The 18,943-nt window shown below is 44.8% G+C and overlaps 1 protein-coding gene across 1 annotated transcript in view; it reads right to left on the reverse strand.

The window, feature by feature from the left end:
* Positions 1–894: 894 nt before the first annotated feature.
* The window catches only part of LOC134795211 (uncharacterized), an 82,528-nt gene continuing 64,479 nt past the window's right edge, over positions 895–18,943 (reverse strand). Inside the window, 37 exon segments of the mRNA XM_063767043.1 lie at positions 895–933; positions 936–1,028; positions 1,972–2,052; positions 2,100–2,180; positions 2,228–2,308; positions 2,356–2,436; positions 2,484–2,564; positions 2,612–2,692; positions 2,740–2,820; positions 2,868–2,948; positions 2,996–3,076; positions 3,124–3,204; positions 3,252–3,332; positions 3,380–3,460; positions 3,508–3,588; positions 3,636–3,716; positions 3,764–3,844; positions 3,892–3,972; positions 4,020–4,100; positions 4,148–4,228; positions 4,276–4,356; positions 4,404–4,484; positions 4,532–4,612; positions 4,660–4,740; positions 4,788–4,868; positions 4,916–4,996; positions 5,044–5,124; positions 5,172–5,252; positions 5,300–5,380; positions 5,428–5,558; positions 5,911–6,114; positions 6,813–6,913; positions 7,435–7,519; positions 13,022–13,145; positions 15,782–15,871; positions 17,251–17,347; positions 18,062–18,194. Of these exon segments, the coding sequence (XP_063623113.1) occupies positions 895–933; positions 936–1,028; positions 1,972–2,052; positions 2,100–2,180; positions 2,228–2,308; positions 2,356–2,436; positions 2,484–2,564; positions 2,612–2,692; positions 2,740–2,820; positions 2,868–2,948; positions 2,996–3,076; positions 3,124–3,204; positions 3,252–3,332; positions 3,380–3,460; positions 3,508–3,588; positions 3,636–3,716; positions 3,764–3,844; positions 3,892–3,972; positions 4,020–4,100; positions 4,148–4,228; positions 4,276–4,356; positions 4,404–4,484; positions 4,532–4,612; positions 4,660–4,740; positions 4,788–4,868; positions 4,916–4,996; positions 5,044–5,124; positions 5,172–5,252; positions 5,300–5,380; positions 5,428–5,558; positions 5,911–6,114; positions 6,813–6,913; positions 7,435–7,519; positions 13,022–13,145; positions 15,782–15,871; positions 17,251–17,347; positions 18,062–18,194 (3,284 nt within the window).

Below are 18,943 nucleotides of genomic sequence, written 5' to 3' on the forward strand. Positions count from 1 at the left end.
CCTTAAATTCAACTCTGGCTACGGCCCTGAATCCATCACTAGGACACCTTCACGTATTTAGACTCTTATTAAGATATGAATGACGTGTGTTTTATAACTCTTATGTCTTATAAACTAAATTAAATGTCATATACTAAGAAAAAGTGACCAAGGCCTCCAGTGCCCCAGGCTGGAATCGAACCATCGTCCTCTTCTATCGCGGCAGGTGCCTATGCCATTCGGCCACCGAGCCACAGCGGCATAGGTCGAATTTTTCCAAGTATATGCACTTCTTACTGAAGGCTTGAGAGTCACAAAGATGGTTTTGCCTTGTAGCCGGGCCGCAAGATGAATTTGGTTAAATATGATCGGATGACAACAATCTATACCAGTATCACGACGCGGAACACCTAAAAAAACGTAGCAGTAACATGTTCTTTTATGGGACACTGGGACGTTGACGGAATAAAACATTGTCTATTAAAAGTTTAACTTTCATTATTTGTACTTATTACCATAATTTACTTACACCTTAACAGTATGTAACATTGTTATTAAACAAAACCCTATTCAAAGCAACATACAACTTATAACTTACTTTATGTATGTGTAAAAATTTTAATATTCTACGTCTAGGTACACTTGCATTGATAGAGTTCTTAGACCACTGAAAACAACATTTGCAGCTCTTTGAGATTCCTAAAACTGGTGTTTTCTACTGCGGTTGGTTGTTCTTCTAATGTAATATAAACCTTAAGGCTTCACGCGTAACGTCCTAAATCAAACAAACCGCAATGGCTAGAGTTTACCATATTGTTTGTAAAATACGCGTTATGGCTGAGACGTAAGGTCCCTTTTCAACTGGCCATCGTTTCGCCGATAGAGTGAATAAATAGTTTGATTGTAAAATACACCTTATAGCTGACACGTAAGGTCGGTGTTCAAGTGAGAGGCAGCCTCTCATCGGTGACTTCGGCCGCGAGATCCGCGAATTTAGCCACGTAGTCTACGCTCGACTCCGCCATGAGGGACTGGAGATGGGAGTCCACCTGAAAACATAAGACTTCTATAAGAAACTTAATTATTTAAAACAAATTAAGCACCGGAGGTCGCGGGTTCAAACCCCGGCTCGTACCAATGAGTTTTCGGAACTTATGTACGAAAAATATCATTTGACATTTACCAGTTGCTTTTCGGTGAAGGAAAACATCGTGAGGAAACCGGACTAATCCTAATAAGGCCTAGTTTCCCCTCTGGGTTGGAAGGTCAGATGGCAGTCGCTTTCGTAAAAACTAGCGCCTACGTCAATTATCGGGATTAGTTGTCAAGCGGACCCCAAGCTCTCATGAGCCGTGGCAAAATGCCGGGATAACGCGAGGAAGAAGATAAAATTATAAATAGTAGATTGTTAACCAAGGGATGAAAGGCACTAAAGGATGTCCGAGGCTGAAATGATGCCTTTCACCCGAGTTAAACACTCTACTTTTCATTTCGAATACGAGGAAAGTAAAATACATTTGTTTTTTTTTTAACATGACTAAGAAGTATACATTTTTATAGTATTTTTAAGGGTACTTTCAATTAACAATTTAGGCAAAAGTATCGTTATTTATGGAATGGGGAATCTAATATCAGAATGGAAATTGTATAACAAATCCATTTATACCCAAATTTTAATTGTTTATCGTAAAAATAATGTACTGGGAAACTCTGCACTAGAGCATGTTAGTTTCCCAGTACGATTCATGCGAGCATGTTAAACGTATTATATTCTGCACACCTTTTGGAACAACAATGACTCTCTTTCAGAGCATGAGAAATGAAAAATAATGATCATGTTTTTTTTTGTGATATGGAGGCAAACGAGCGATTACCGGTGGTCGCGACGTACTAACAATACGACCAACCGTAGACGTAGACGTTGACCTACAGTAGACGTTATATCCAAGCAGTAAGGGTGAATATAGCGTGTGTGATGGTACTGGTAGTGACCTGGTCGCTGGGCGCGGGCTCGAGCTGGCCGAGGAAGGAGCTGAGGCTGAAGTCGTGCGCGCCGGCCAGCCAGCCGTCGCCCTTATGTCCAAGCAGTAAGGTTGAGTATAGCGTGTGATGGTAGTGACCTGGTCGCTGGGCGCGGGCTCGAGCTGGCCGAGGAAGGAGCTGAGGCTGAAGTCGTGCGCGCCGGCCAGCCAGCCGTCGCCCTTATGTCCAAGCAGTAAGGTTGAGTATAGCGTGTGATGGTAGTGACCTGGTCGCTGGGCGCGGGCTCGAGCTGGCCGAGGAAGGAGCTGAGGCTGAAGTCGTGCGCGCCGGCCAGCCAGCCGTCGCCCTTATGTCCAAGCAGTAAGGTTGAGTATAGCGTGTGATGGTAGTGACCTGGTCGCTGGGCGCGGGCTCGAGCTGGCCGAGGAAGGAGCTGAGGCTGAAGTCGTGCGCGCCGGCCAGCCAGCCGTCGCCCTTATGTCCAAGCAGTAAGGTTGAGTATAGCGTGTGATGGTAGTGACCTGGTCGCTGGGCGCGGGCTCGAGCTGGCCGAGGAAGGAGCTGAGGCTGAAGTCGTGCGCGCCGGCCAGCCAGCCGTCGCCCTTATGTCCAAGCAGTAAGGTTGAGTATAGCGTGTGATGGTAGTGACCTGGTCGCTGGGCGCGGGCTCGAGCTGGCCGAGGAAGGAGCTGAGGCTGAAGTCGTGCGCGCCGGCCAGCCAGCCGTCGCCCTTATGTCCAAGCAGTAAGGTTGAGTATAGCGTGTGATGGTAGTGACCTGGTCGCTGGGCGCGGGCTCGAGCTGGCCGAGGAAGGAGCTGAGCCTGAAGTCGTGCGCGCCGGCCAGCCAGCCGTCGCCCTTATGTCCAAGCAGTAAGGTTGAGTATAGCGTGTGATGGTAGTGACCTGGTCGCTGGGCGCGGGCTCGAGCTGGCCGAGGAAGGAGCTGAGGCTGAAGTCGTGCGCGCCGGCCAGCCAGCCGTCGCCCTTATGTCCAAGCAGTAAGGTTGAGTATAGCGTGTGATGGTAGTGACCTGGTCGCTGGGCGCGGGCTCGAGCTGGCCGAGGAAGGAGCTGAGGCTGAAGTCGTGCGCGCCGGCCAGCCAGCCGTCGCCCTTATGTCCAAGCAGTAAGGTTGAGTATAGCGTGTGATGGTAGTGACCTGGTCGCTGGGCGCGGGCTCGAGCTGGCCGAGGAAGGAGCTGAGGCTGAAGTCGTGCGCGCCGGCCAGCCAGCCGTCGCCCTTATGTCCAAGCAGTAAGGTTGAGTATAGCGTGTGATGGTAGTGACCTGGTCGCTGGGCGCGGGCTCGAGCTGGCCGAGGAAGGAGCTGAGGCTGAAGTCGTGCGCGCCGGCCAGCCAGCCGTCGCCCTTATGTCCAAGCAGTAAGGTTGAGTATAGCGTGTGATGGTAGTGACCTGGTCGCTGGGCGCGGGCTCGAGCTGGCCGAGGAAGGAGCTGAGCCTGAAGTCGTGCGCGCCGGCCAGCCAGCCGTCGCCCTTATGTCCAAGCAGTAAGGTTGAGTATAGCGTGTGATGGTAGTGACCTGGTCGCTGGGCGCGGGCTCGAGCTGGCCGAGGAAGGAGCTGAGCCTGAAGTCGTGCGCGCCGGCCAGCCAGCCGTCGCCCTTATGTCCAAGCAGTAAGGTTGAGTATAGCGTGTGATGGTAGTGACCTGGTCGCTGGGCGCGGGCTCGAGCTGGCCGAGGAAGGAGCTGAGGCTGAAGTCGTGCGCGCCGGCCAGCCAGCCGCCGCCCTTATGTCCAAGCAGTAAGGTTGAGTATAGCGTGTGATGGTAGTGACCTGGTCGCTGGGCGCGGGCTCGAGCTGGCCGAGGAAGGAGCTGAGGCTGAAGTCGTGCGCGCCGGCCAGCCAGCCGTCGCCCTTATGTCCAAGCAGTAAGGTTGAGTATAGCGTGTGATGGTAGTGACCTGGTCGCTGGGCGCGGGCTCGAGCTGGCCGAGGAAGGAGCTGAGGCTGAAGTCGTGCGCGCCGGCCAGCCAGCCGTCGCCCTTATGTCCAAGCAGTAAGGTTGAGTATAGCGTGTGATGGTAGTGACCTGGTCGCTGGGCGCGGGCTCGAGCTGGCCGAGGAAGGAGCTGAGGCTGAAGTCGTGCGCGCCGGCCAGCCAGCCGTCGCCCTTATGTCCAAGCAGTAAGGTTGAGTATAGCGTGTGATGGTAGTGACCTGGTCGCTGGGCGCGGGCTCGAGCTGGCCGAGGAAGGAGCTGAGGCTGAAGTCGTGCGCGCCGGCCAGCCAGCCGTCGCCCTTATGTCCAAGCAGTAAGGTTGAGTATAGCGTGTGATGGTAGTGACCTGGTCGCTGGGCGCGGGCTCGAGCTGGCCGAGGAAGGAGCTGAGGCTGAAGTCGTGCGCGCCGGCCAGCCAGCCGTCGCCCTTATGTCCAAGCAGTAAGGTTGAGTATAGCGTGTGATGGTAGTGACCTGGTCGCTGGGCGCGGGCTCGAGCTGGCCGAGGAAGGAGCTGAGGCTGAAGTCGTGCGCGCCGGCCAGCCAGCCGTCGCCCTTATGTCCAAGCAGTAAGGTTGAGTATAGCGTGTGATGGTAGTGACCTGGTCGCTGGGCGCGGGCTCGAGCTGGCCGAGGAAGGAGCTGAGGCTGAAGTCGTGCGCGCCGGCCAGCCAGCCGTCGCCCTTATGTCCAAGCAGTAAGGTTGAGTATAGCGTGTGATGGTAGTGACCTGGTCGCTGGGCGCGGGCTCGAGCTGGCCGAGGAAGGAGCTGAGGCTGAAGTCGTGCGCGCCGGCCAGCCAGCCGTCGCCCTTATGTCCAAGCAGTAAGGTTGAGTATAGCGTGTGATGGTAGTGACCTGGTCGCTGGGCGCGGGCTCGAGCTGGCCGAGGAAGGAGCTGAGGCTGAAGTCGTGCGCGCCGGCCAGCCAGCCGTCGCCCTTATGTCCAAGCAGTAAGGTTGAGTATAGCGTGTGATGGTAGTGACCTGGTCGCTGGGCGCGGGCTCGAGCTGGCCGAGGAAGGAGCTGAGGCTGAAGTCGTGCGCGCCGGCCAGCCAGCCGTCGCCCTTATGTCCAAGCAGTAAGGTTGAGTATAGCGTGTGATGGTAGTGACCTGGTCGCTGGGCGCGGGCTCGAGCTGGCCGAGGAAGGAGCTGAGGCTGAAGTCGTGCGCGCCGGCCAGCCAGCCGTCGCCCTTATGTCCAAGCAGTAAGGTTGAGTATAGCGTGTGATGGTAGTGACCTGGTCGCTGGGCGCGGGCTCGAGCTGGCCGAGGAAGGAGCTGAGGCTGAAGTCGTGCGCGCCGGCCAGCCAGCCGTCGCCCTTATGTCCAAGCAGTAAGGTTGAGTATAGCGTGTGATGGTAGTGACCTGGTCGCTGGGCGCGGGCTCGAGCTGGCCGAGGAAGGAGCTGAGGCTGAAGTCGTGCGCGCCGGCCAGCCAGCCGTCGCCCTTATGTCCAAGCAGTAAGGTTGAGTATAGCGTGTGATGGTAGTGACCTGGTCGCTGGGCGCGGGCTCGAGCTGGCCGAGGAAGGAGCTGAGGCTGAAGTCGTGCGCGCCGGCCAGCCAGCCGTCGCCCGCCAGCAGCCGCGACGGCGACATACACATGGACTCCGATGGCAGGAAGTCTGCAACAATGTAATACTATGTGATACAAGTGCGCTATGTTGGTCATTACATATGAGGCTATATTGTTTCTCGCTTTCAGCTCGCGCGCAATAAGAAAACAGATTTGTGTAATGACCAATGCCCACGAGTTCCATACGATACGATGTTTTTCAACAAACTCGCGAGGATATCAAATTTTAACTGTCAAAATAGCGTCTTGCATCTGTCATACTACCTGCCGCCCCTCGTCCCTGCCGCTAGCGGGCCGACCGGCAGCCGCCGCGACGATACTCCCCACGTCAGTTGGCGGCCTTATTCAAGTACCGAGACGATTGTAGTCACACTTTTTTGAAAAAAGAAGTATCAACTTACTCGCGATGTCTCCGCCTTCAGCTTTCTTCTTCTCACTCTGACTCGAGTCACTCGGCTGACTCGGCTCGGCGCTCGCCTCCGGCTCGCTCGTCTCGTCAGACTTGCTTGCTACTCGTTTCTCCACCTCCGTCGCTGATATGTCGATTTTGAATTCTTTCGTGTCTTCTTTACTGTCGTATGATTCGTCTTGGATGTCTTCTTCAGCTTGAAAACAGGGTAAACAAATGAATAAACACTGATTTCTGTCAATGTTTAACATAGCAAGGAAAGATAGACACAGATACGCTGACAGATGTAGTGTATAATTGTTGTGCTTCGTATTTTCTCGGAGACAGTCGTATTTGTCATGCTACTTCAACCAAACTCAGTACTTTTTGTACCGGGACTGACTGAAATAGCAAGACACGTTCGTACGTTTCCGTGAAAATACGAAGGAAAATAATTACGCACTACATTTGCACACAATTTAACACTCTCTAGTATCAAAGATTCACAAATGAGACCATAATCAGGACGGAATATATATTAGTTTAAAAGTACAAAAAATGCACGCAACACTTAGTTTGTCGATGTCGTGGCCAGACTATAGAATTCGACCATGAATTAAGGGTGTTGCAGTAGTATAATAATTTTCATCGTTCTAATATGCTCCTTATTGCGAAGAGATAAAGTTTACCAGTACCAATAGTCACTTAAATACTCGGTATCGTCTTGGGTTGGTTTTTGTTCTTAAATTAGTCCTATTCTGCTTTTGTCACTCATTCTACATTCGTCAGAATCGTCGGTGGCTTTCAATGTAGAATGAGTGACGAAAGCAGAATAGGACTAATTTAAGAACTTGACGAAAAACGAATGGCACGACCCAAGACGATACCAAATACTTGAATCATTAATGTTGATACCTTCTTCATTATCGTCCTGCGCTGAAATGGGGATGCGGCGGTCGCCGTCGTGAAAGAAGAATTGACCGTTTGACTCGCTCAGCACGTAGAATAGTGACAGGCTGTAAGCAAAGATAAACCTAAATCACAGTATCTATAGGGAAGAATAGATCACTATTTTCGAATATTTTTGAATTAATAATGCTCTTGGGTTCGACACCCAGTAAAGATCGGTTTTCCTAGGATAGCGGTGCCGTCATATAGCGGCCGTCACCTTACTAAATAATACGGCTAAACATAGATGCCGTAGTATTTGTATGGAGACGGTCGCTATATGTCGGCACCGCTATCCTAGGAAACCAGAGCATAAGGGAATTATTTGTATGATGAGCACAGATATTTGTTCCTGAGTCATGGATGTTTTCTATATATGTATTTAAGTATTTATATATTATATGTATCGTTGTCTGAGTACCCACAACACAAGTCTTCTTAAGCTTACCGTGGGACTTATTGTTAGTCAAATTGTGTAAGAATGTTTCCTATAATATTTATTTACTATTATTATTTATTAATAACGTTCGTAATTAAAATCTACTTTTACATTAAATTTATACTTTTTGTTGATGGAGGGTACACTTACTCGTTGGTGGATGTAGGCGGAGGCTTGGGCAAGATACGCGGCGGCACCGGCGGCGTGTTCGGGACGATCTTTACCGGGATCAGGTCTGGAAGGCAATTAATTAATATTGTAACAATACTAATTCTAACGACGCGCGGGCTCGAATACTTTCTCGCTCGCACAGTACTGCGTCACACCAGCCAGCCACCGAGGAGCACCGAGCGCGCACGACGATCGCCGACCGGACCGAATAAAAGCCGCAGTCCGCGCCGCATCAGATCATTCAGCTAGCGACTGCCTTAGCGATAGGTACACCTCTGTCCTTTGGCTAGTCTCAATGGGTCGGGAGTTCGATAGCCACTTGCAGTCTTCTCCCTGACCTCCCTAGGTTTAGCTAGTGCCTTGGCGATAGGTTCCCGACTGTCCCTTGGCAATTTGCATCGGTAGCAGGCGTGCTCAACCTTGCCGTCTGTTATTCGATATTACGTAGATAGGAAGTAACCAGTTTTGTATGAACCCATAAATGTATGCACCTATATGTATAAGTTTTCATAGTCAATAAAAGTATCGTTGACATTGGCGTTTGAGTGAAACTCCCACCTACCCTACAATATTAATTTAACTACTCTGTACTGATACAGAATTATTTAACAAAAATGACTTTCAAGTATGAGCACAGAATAAATAATAGTACTAGGCATGGTATAATAATATACTCCGCCTGGTACTCCATTCCGAGATTCGCGTATGACCTAACTGACACGCGCCTACGTCATCATCATCATGCTGTTTACAGGTTCTCAAACTTTGAAATGTGGGAGAATTTTAACCAACGGTGAAAATTATTTTAACGGCATTAATTTTAAGTTATTCATGTAGAAACATAGTAAAATAAAACAAATCTAATGTATTAAATTAAACTTTATTTATCTATACAAGACAAACGTTTAAAAAACTAATTCACAGTTACACATTAATTACCAAGCTTACGACGTGAAAAGTTTGGAAAACACTGCGACTGCTGACACTGAGCGAGAAGGAAATAACAATTAACACGCGTTCGACAAGGATGACGGTCAGGGCATGAAGTTATCTAGATCCGAATTGTCAAATGTGCACAGCGCTATCCTGTGTTGCCAGTAGTATAAACAGAATTACCCGAAAGTCTGAAATTTCTTTCGTGAATCGGAAGATATTGCTAACGAGTAATTAAAAATGACGTGTTATTGTAAAATTTAAGCTAAAATACATATAAATGAAAATTATAAAATTATAAAGAAATATTTTAACTTATTAACCATAGGTATAATGTACCCATGTAACATGTTATGTTGAAATAAAGTGGCAATGTTATTGTGACGTAGGCCCGTGTCACTCTGGGAATGGAAGACCATGTTTTATTAGACCATGGTACTAGGTACAGAAGACTCACTCTCTAACAAAACGCGTCTGTTACGATAAGGACAGATATGGCCGCTAGGTGGCGACAGCGCCACGCGCGGCTTATGGCTAGCCACCAAAATTGGTGTGGAACGGATGTACTTTTAGCTACCTGTTGCAAAGCGACGAAATCGCAGAGTGAGCTACGCCTGGTATAGGTACGACTACATTACTATTGAGAATCTTTACCTCTATTACAATCAATAACGCTTTCATCATCTTCCTCGCGTTGTCCTGGCATTTTGCCACGGCTAATGGCAGCCTGGGGTTCGCTTTGGCAACTAATCCCAGAAATTGTCGTAGGCACCAGTTTTTACGAAAGCGACTGCCATCTGACCTTCCAACCCAGAGGGTAAACTAAGGTTAGTTGGGATTAGTCCGGTTTCCTCACGACGTTTTCCTTCTACGAAATGGTAATGAATGGTAATGTAATGAGGGTTTAGGCCCAGTTCTACAGATTTCTATTACAGATTCCCAATTCTACAGATTTACAATTTTACAGATTTCCAATCATCATATATATAAAATTGAAAAACCAGAACGGGATACAAAACGAGCGAAGAAGAGAGATGGCGCCTTACAAATTTCTAAAAAAGTTTTTGACACGTATCTCGAATACAACGCACGTATGCTAAGAAAAAACTGTTTAAATCTATTATCTACATATGAGAATAAAACTAGAACATAAAAACTATCGCTTTCGATGCGTATTTAATTTACAATAAGGAAAATAAATTTTCATAACAATCTTCATTTTACGACTTCGACCATTTCTCGGGAACTCTCGGTTGCTTTCGTTTGGCGGTGCTACAGATTAGAGCAAATAATCCGTAAGTTAAAGTAAACTAAATTATGTTTGTCATGTTGGTATACAGGTATTTCTGAGTTTTTTTACACGAAGTAAAATAAAAAGTGCTGCCAACCTCAACCTTAGTCCATAGCCCATACGAGTGAATTATGCCATTTATGACATATCAATCAAATTAATATTATCGTATGGTTATCGTGTTAATAATTTGTATTTTATTGTTTTAAATTTCTTTATGAGTTATTATTATTCAGATTGATTTTCATGGCTCCAGGGAAAGGGCTGCCGAGATGAGCCAAAAATACAAAGTTATAGAATGGGAGACGAGCGTACTTGGGACAATAAAATGGGAGACGCCCGATGGCGAGAGCTATCGCAAGATCGCAAGAAACATGACGTGATCTGGTATCGGAGGCCAGGTGAGTCCTTTGGATCGTTGCGTCACCTTAGCCGTAGTAATGTTAAGATCCAGAAAGGGAAATGGGGACTACCTACGTTTGTATGAAAAGGCGATTTATGGGTGGTGGTCGTCCATATTCGTGGCTTAAAGCGGAAAATAAGTAATCTAATGAACGTTTTTGCAACTAGGCTTACAACAATAAGTAATAATTTTATGTTAAAACAAGTTTTAAATAAATACCTACGTACGTTATAAGACATTTTCGAATTAAGTTATCCAAATAACGGCTACCTACTTGACAAATAAGAAATCCTTATCACAGTTATAAACCCTGGCAGGGATACATAATAATGTCGGTATTTAACTAAACATAAGACAAACTCTTTATTTCATTTACGTGAGCGGAGCTGCGGGCCCGTCTAGTTCTACATAATTTCAATTTTACACTATCTTAATTCTACATATTCACAATTCTACATAATTTCAATTTTACAGAATCTTAATTCTACAGATTCCCATTTCCACAAACTCCCAATTCTACAGATTCCCAGACAAACAGATTTCCAGTCCTACAGATTCCCAATTCTACAGATTGTCAGCACTTCAGACAATAATGTATCTACTACAATAATAAATGTAACACAGCATTAGCACGGTCATATCTGAAAACATGTATACGATTTTCAATTTTACTCTAATATATATTATAATTATAATAAATTTCATCGAAATCGTTACAGCCGTTTCTGAGATCCCAAAATATAGGAATCCCTATGTATAAATAAACATATAAATAAATAAATAAACAAAAATTGCTCGTTTAACGGTAACATAATAAATATTATTATAATAGCACCTTTCTCTGGGAAGATAAAAATATAATAAGATATAGTTGATCAAACCAATTTGTCAGTCAGTAAGAACCAGGAAAACTATACCTACTCATCCTTTTCTTTTGGATACTGTAGAATTAAGAATCTGTGGAATTGGGAACCTGTATAATTGGTCATCTGTTAAACTGGGAATCTGTAGATTAGAGAATCTGTAGAATTGGGAACCTGTATAATTGGTTATCTGTGAAATTGGGAATCCGTAAATTAGAGAATCTGTAGAATTGGGAATACCACCGTACAAAACTTTGTTCACGGTGCTCTTATGGGATCACTTCGGTCTTGTTTTATCTTAGACTTCACCTCTATTACAAATATTACAATCAATAATTCTTTGATATAAGGTAATCCTCATGTTTGGCGTCCTTAGCGATGACATTCTGTATTAACATAGTACCATCACGCTCCGCGATTATTGCGCCATTTAGGGTCCTAGCTAAATTGGTTGTTCAATACTTACGCTATACACTCGCGATCAAAAAAATCGACTCAAGCAACATTTTTTACTTTTGGTCGTTTTTCCGGAAAGCGGGAAATATTTTAGTAAAACTTTGAATGCAATTTTATTACGAATTTATTCAGCTACAAAAAACAGTAAAAGACAACGATCTCGCTTGCGTAGTTTTTAGGTTATTGCAGTTTTTGTACAAAATGGCATTTTGCATGGTTATGATATGCACGAGTTGTGCCCCCTTGAGACCAATAAAAACCGGTGTAACCGGTTATTTCTTATGAGTCGCTTATCAGAACTTGACCAGTGCAAATCTCCTAGCAATCTTTCACCGGAATCACCTTGGAAAAATGGATACCACCGAAGCTGAAGCCGCCGAAGTCGTCGCCTTGGTGAATCGAGGATTCTCGCAGCGTTCTGTTGCTGAGCAGCTGAAATTAAGCCAGTCTGCTGTCTCCAGAGTTTACCGTCGGTTTCGTCGATTTGGAACCTTGAAACGGAGACAAGGATCTGGCCGTCAGCGGTGCACAACGGAGAGGGAAGACCGCTTCATCGTCACCTCCAGTCTTCGTAATCGCCACCGTACCGCTGTTGCCATCCAGCGAGACCTGATGCGGAACCGGGTTGTGCCTGTTAGCACTCCAACAGTTCGGCGAAGACTCAAGGAAGCCAACCTCACCCCAAGAAGACCTGCTACTGGGCCCAAACTGACTCAGAGACATCGGGACGCTCTTCCCTCTCCGTTGTGCACCGCTGACGGCCAGATCCTTGTTTCCGTTTCAAGGTTCCATATCGACGAAACCGACGGTAAACTCTTGAGACAGCAGACTGGCTTAAATTCAGCTGCTCAGCAACAGAACGCTGCGAGAATCCTCGATTCACCAAGGCGACGACTTCGGCGGCTTCAGCTTCGGTGGTATCCATTTTTGCAAGGTGATTCCGGTGAAAGATTACCAGGAGATGTGCACTGGTCAACTTCTGATAAGCGACTGATAAGAAATAACCGGTTACACCGGTTTTTATTGGTCTCAAGGGAGCACAACTCGTGCATATCATAACCATGCAAAATGCCATTTTGTACAAAAACTGCAATAACCTGAAAACTACGCAAGCGAGATCGTTGTCTTTTACTGTTTTTTGTAGCTGAATAAATTCGTAATAAAATTGCATTCAAAGTTTTACTAAAATATTTCCCGCATTCCGGAAAAACGACCAAAAGTAAAAAATGTTGCTTGAGTCGATTTTTTTGATCGCGAGTGTAGAATTTCCAATTTAGCAAGAACCCTAAATGGCATAACAATCCCGTGTGGTGACTCTACCAATACGGAATTCCCTTGCACCAGCATGCACGTGAAAGGGCGAACAAGGGTGAAGGGGGTTTTAATTCCGACTGAACATCTAGCGACCTCCACCAAGGAGGAGTTTTGGCCGAAGGGTTTCAACTTTCGGCGGTTCCGCGGCCTAGCCGGCTCCCTGACACTGCGGGGTTGCGTAATGCATCGCAGCCATAATGTGATTTGTAGTTTCTATAATATGTATGCTATTTTTAAAGTATTTATGTATGGGTCACTAGTTGCCTGAAATAAAAATTTTCATTTAATTGCAAAACGTATACTGACTGCTCGGTGGGGGCAGCTTCGGCAGCAAGGGCAGCAGGCGCTGCACCACGACGCGGCGGTCGGCGGCGCGTGGCCGCCCGCGCCGCCAGCGGGGCAGGTCCGACAGCGACATCGACAGCGGCGCCTGTCACCAATACATTACTATAGACGCCGGGAAACACAGATATAGTACATTTATAATGTACGCTAATAATTCTGTATATAGACCGCCAGCCAGGAGCAAATATTGTCAGTCATCGCCTCCCGCTTGATACTTTGTCAGATGATAGTTTAGACGCTATCGTGAATTAAAAAAATAGTCAGCAGGTTGTATTGCGGTGGAAAGACCGTCAAATTATCACATGAATATATAAAAAAAAAATTCAGTCATCGCCTCCCGTTTGATATTTTGTCAGATGATAGTTTATAAATAAATTCGTCAGCCGGTTGTATAGTGTTGGAAAGACCGTCACTAAACTATCATCTGACAAAGCATCAAAAGGGAGGCAATGAAGAAATTTTTATTTTTTATTTTTTTACATGTTTCGGTGGCTGCCATTCCTCTACCCACCAACGGAGCGGCAGCTGACGTTCATGAGGGTTCATCATACATAGCCGTTAACCACTATACGAGTTATCACTCGGGAGCCGATTGGTCATAGAAATCTGTTCCTGGCTCGCGGTCTAATACGAGTACTTAAGGTTCCTCAAAAACGAGTGTACAGGTTTTAAAGGGTCAACAATTCGCATGTAACACTCTGAGATGCAGACGTCCATAGGCAACGGTTATCGCTTATCATCAGGCGGACCGTATGCTTGTTTGTCTACAACGCGGTATTAAAAAAATGTTAATTAAGGATTTCAAAGCACAGAATTAATACAAGATTACTTCTCCGTATTGTCTCACTAGCGACACGCCCCGGCATCGCACCGGTTAACAAATTATACACCTAAACCTTTCTCAAGAATCACTCTATTGATAGGTGAAAACCGCGTGAAAATCCGTTCAGTAGTTTTTGAGGTTATCGCGAACAAACATACAAACACACAAACAGACAGACGCGGCGGGGGACTTTTCTTTATAAGGTGTAGTGATTGTGTCCTATTGTTTTCTTAACCATTTTAAAATTGCACCCCTTTAAAGTTTTATGGCGCCAAGCACGGGCGCACAACGTAGTGATTTAATTCTCTTTGGGGCGCACTTTGTAAATTAACTATCATGATATTCATGATTCATGAGTATAAATGTAATTCTGATTAAAAACTATTTTTATGTAAAGCCTGACCAGTAATATATGATCATTGTCAAGAGGGCGCTATTATTCTCATTTATATGGCAACAGTTCAGTATAGTCTGAACAATGTGGATTGGCAACTCGTTATTTTGACTTACATACTTTTAGGCCCCATTCGCATGGGAGCTTTTTCAACGCGCGTTAAAAAAGCGTTTGAATGACACAAATGGAAAACCATGTTTGTATTCACACGACAGCGGTGGCGCTTTTTATCAAGCGTTGTTAGATTTTCGACTTTAAGCCTTGGTCGTTAAATCGAATTTAGAGTGCGGACAGATTCAAGCGCTTTTTTAACGCGCGTTGAAAAAGCTGTCGTGCGAATGGGGGCTAACTCACTCTAATCATAATCAGTATCCAAATATTCGGTGTTCACATTTTATAATTGTCGGTTTTTACCGTATAAAATTCATGTATTTTCTTACGCGTCACACATAGGTCAAAATTACCTTACATAGGGTCTGCTACATTGTCAATGAATAAAATTGATCGTCTCCAAAGCCCATAGCAAAGAGAATAGAGTGTATAGAGCGTTATTGTCATAGTAAATTTTGTAGTCACTGTAAATTTATTGCCATCTATCGACACAAGATTAAAACTAAAAATGAAAATCTATGTTATGTATATCTTTGCCCATAGTAAATATTTTTCAAACACATCTTTGTTACTGTACTTAAGTATTTCCTCGCGTATGTATAACATAACACTACAATAACCAAGTCGTAATAACCAGACTATAATGACATTTTGATTTGTTTACCTGTCAGCTCTGATGTTAATTTGGAAATGTTTCGTAGCGAAATAGTTTAATTTCCCGAACGGTTCTTTTCCAGCCGTTTATTATTTACATTATTTACAATGTTTCGCTCTTGATTATGTATAGTTTTGGCCATTTTTTGTCATTTATTATTTAATATTCAACACTTAAGTATTATTCAAGTAAACCGCCACAATGACACTGACAACAGTGACAACCTATCATTAAAATTATTGCCAGTGTAAGAAATTAGTCCCAATGAAATTCCGCAACATGGCGCATGATTATATATTAATGGTCAGGCTTTAACTATACAAAGTAAGTAAATTGATAGCAATTAACTTACATTGTATAGTTTCTATTTTTGTGCTATACTTACTCAACAGGTGCCTAGTAATTATAAAACTTGATATAAACAATACCTTAGTGATACAGCATAATTACTGTTCACGTGAAACAGCATAATTATTGTTCATGTTTGCACGTGTCAAAAATTATGTCTAATGTGTAACGGGGGAATAACACTATTGCAGATACGCACGCCTCTTCGGTGTATACGGCGCACATAGCAAAATCTCGATCGCACACCATGCATATAATAGGGGTGATGACACATGATAAATTTTAATAAAATCTAGCTAAAAAGATAGAAAATGAGCAATCCATCACAATTTATCCACTACAACATATATAAAAATGAAAGCGTATAGTTTTCTGTATTGTGTAGCGTACCTCGTTGGCGGGTTTAGGCGCGATGGGCGTGGGATGTCGAAACACCGGCTCCGGCCGCGGTGATGGCGGTTGGAGCAACGGTGGTTTAGGCTGCAACAAAACATTATGATACGATTATTATGATAATATTAAAACATAATGATAATGAATATTATGCATCTATTTTCGATATTACCAAAACATCGGAAGTGCGTGGCAACCATAATTAGAGTTAGATCAATCTAAGTTGACAGTGATTTTGATAGCACAAACTGTGCAAGTGCTATTTTAAACGTCGTAATTTCGTAGAAGTTTGACGTTAAAATTAACACTTTTATGAAAAACTCAAACTTCTAAGAAATTATGAGTATTATGAATTTTAAAATACCTCTTGCACAGTCTGTGCTATCAAAATCACTGCCAGTGTGTTCAGTCAGAAGTTTTTAAAAATCGTAGTTATATAGGGATCTATGCCAAAAAATATGAATAGCAATCTTGAGGCGAAATGCCTCAAGATTGCTATAACTTTTCTAATAACTCCATCGGTTCGAATTTATTTTTGATCGAACTCATCGTTTATTTACTATACCATATTTTAAGTTTAGTTTAAGGGGCTACCCCACGCCAATGACCTTAGATCTGAATCCCTTTGTTTTCTAATGTTTTTTAACGGCTTTAAGCAATATAGTATCCCATATTAATTCAAAGTTCATTGTCTTCGAGATATTTGGCATCAAAGTTGAACAATGTTAGACTAAAAAACTGGTTTTCTGGCCATAACTTTTGTGTTAATTAGTTTAAAATTAAAACCCTGGATACGTTTTTCGAGACGTCAAAGACGAACCCAAATATGTAGATTTCGTACATGTAAGATCCTTCACTGCAAACTAGATACGAAAAAAGTGTTTTTTTAAACAATGTTTAAAAAAATAAGTATTCATTTCTTTCAAAATCCGGTGGACAAAACCGGAGATAAAAGATTGAAAAACCGATAACCGTTTGTCTTGTCATTCTATCTGTAGTGCAAAAAAAGGAGATACGATTCAAAACTTGTCAAAAATCGATGAAAACCTTAAGTTATGTGCTTAATTTGTAAGTCATGTTCCTTTTCATATTGGTGAGCAATAAAGAATATTTGTATAGGCCCCGAGCATGACTTATAGGGGGCAGTATAAGAGACGTCAGATTTTGGCGCGAGGCGTAAATGTGTCGTTTATTCTTCCGATGTAGCCCACAAGATGGCCGAACCTATTATGCACAAGGAAACGTACCGACAAGAACGGTAGATGGTAGCACTTGCTTTGGCAATGTACATGTGCACGTATGTTTCCGATTCAGGCCAGAAGATGGCAGACCCTCCAACGCGCACGGTCCCTATTGTATTGTACTTTTTTTTGTTGTTAAAACTATGTAGGTATTTGTTGTGACATATTTAGTCACTTTGGGTGTCACTATTGTCACTATCTGCTTGATGATGACTGTACGCTTACTTGATGTTTCCGCTGCGAGCAGACATGTCCGCACGAGCAGCGGGCGAGTGCGCCGCCCACGTGCGGGTTGCCTGCCAGCGCCAACAGCCGCTTCAACCTGCACAGAAACAAGCGTTGTTATTCAATTTGAAGCAAAGAAATTAGTTTTTGGCAAAAAAATAATTTTTTGGTACAAGCTTTTATCGCTGGCTGTACTTTTTAGGGTTCTGTACCCAAAGGGTAAAAACGGGACCCTGTTACTAAGACTCCGCTGTCCGTCCGTCTGCGCGTCTAAGGGCCAGTTGCACCAACCACATTTGACAGACTGATCAACGTCAGTCGGCGCGCCATGGCAGACGCCACTATGAAACTTTCCATACATAAAAATACGAACAGTTTGGTGCAACCGACCCTAAGACTCGCGCACGAACCCTTCGTGCGCGAGGCAGACTCGCACTTGGCCGGTTTTATATTTCCACAGGCAACTAATTGGTACTCATCGAGACAATTCTAAAAACCCTAAACACAAAAGGTTTCGTTGTTTTATCACAGAGTCCCTATGGCCACCTCCGGTCTCCATCATCAGATCAGCTCGATGTTGCATTGTCACTTAACTTACATATGTATGCAAATTTTCAGCTTAATTGGAAGTCGGGAAGTGGGTCAAATTTAACTTGCAAGATTTGACCCGTACATACATACATAGGTACTTGCAAGTTAATAAACAGCTAGTAATAATGAACAAAATAGTATTAAATTCGTATTTCTTATGGTAGAAACTACATAAATAACATACTTTCATAATTTAACTTTGGACAAACTCGTGGGTTACCTTTCGCTGACTTGGCTGAACCCGTCGGCGGAGGGCGCGGGCGACGCAGGCGCCGGCCGGTTGACCAGCTTGCTGGCGAGGTTCAGGCTGCTAACACTCGGTTTCCTCTCCGGAGACGATACTAGGTGTTCCGCTGAAAACAGACGGGACTGGTTTTAATACTTCCTTCATCATCGTCATCATCATATCAGCTAGAGGACGTCCAGTGCTGGGCCTCCCTCAAAGAGTGCCACAATGACCGGTCCTGCGCGACCCGCATCCAGCGGACTCCCGCGACCTTTACCAGGTCGTCAGTCCACCTTGTGGGGGGTCTACCCACGCTGCGCCCTCCGTTACGTGGTCGCCACTCGAGAACTTTTCCGCCCCAACTGCCGTCGGTTCTACGGCTACTACGGCGGCGGCGGATTATACTTCCTTAATTGAACCTAAATGCTTTTTTTTATGTGATAGTTAGCAAACCAGCAGACGTGCCGCCTGATGGGAAGCAGTCATCGTCGCCCATGGACATAAGCAACATCACAGGAGCCACTTAAGCGTTGCCGACCCTTGAGAACCCTAATAAGCAACATCACAGGAGCCACTTAAGCGTTGCCGACCCTTGAGAACCCTAATAAGCAACATCACAGGAGCCACTTAAGCGTTGCCGACCCTTGAGAACCCTAATAAGCAACATCACAGGAGCCACTTAAGCGTTGCCGACCCTTGAGAACCCTAATAAGCAACATCACAGGAGCCACTTAAGCGTTGCCGACCCTTGAGAACCCTAATAAGCAACATCACAGGAGCCACTTAAGCGTTGCCGACCCTTGAGAACCCTAATAAGCAACATCACAGGAGCCACTTAAGCGTTGCCGACCCTTGAGAACCCTAAATACGCCCATG

This window comes from Cydia splendana, chromosome 11 (genome assembly GCF_910591565.1).
Source record: "Cydia splendana chromosome 11, ilCydSple1.2, whole genome shotgun sequence".
Classification (NCBI taxonomy): Eukaryota; Metazoa; Arthropoda; class Insecta; order Lepidoptera; family Tortricidae; genus Cydia; species Cydia splendana.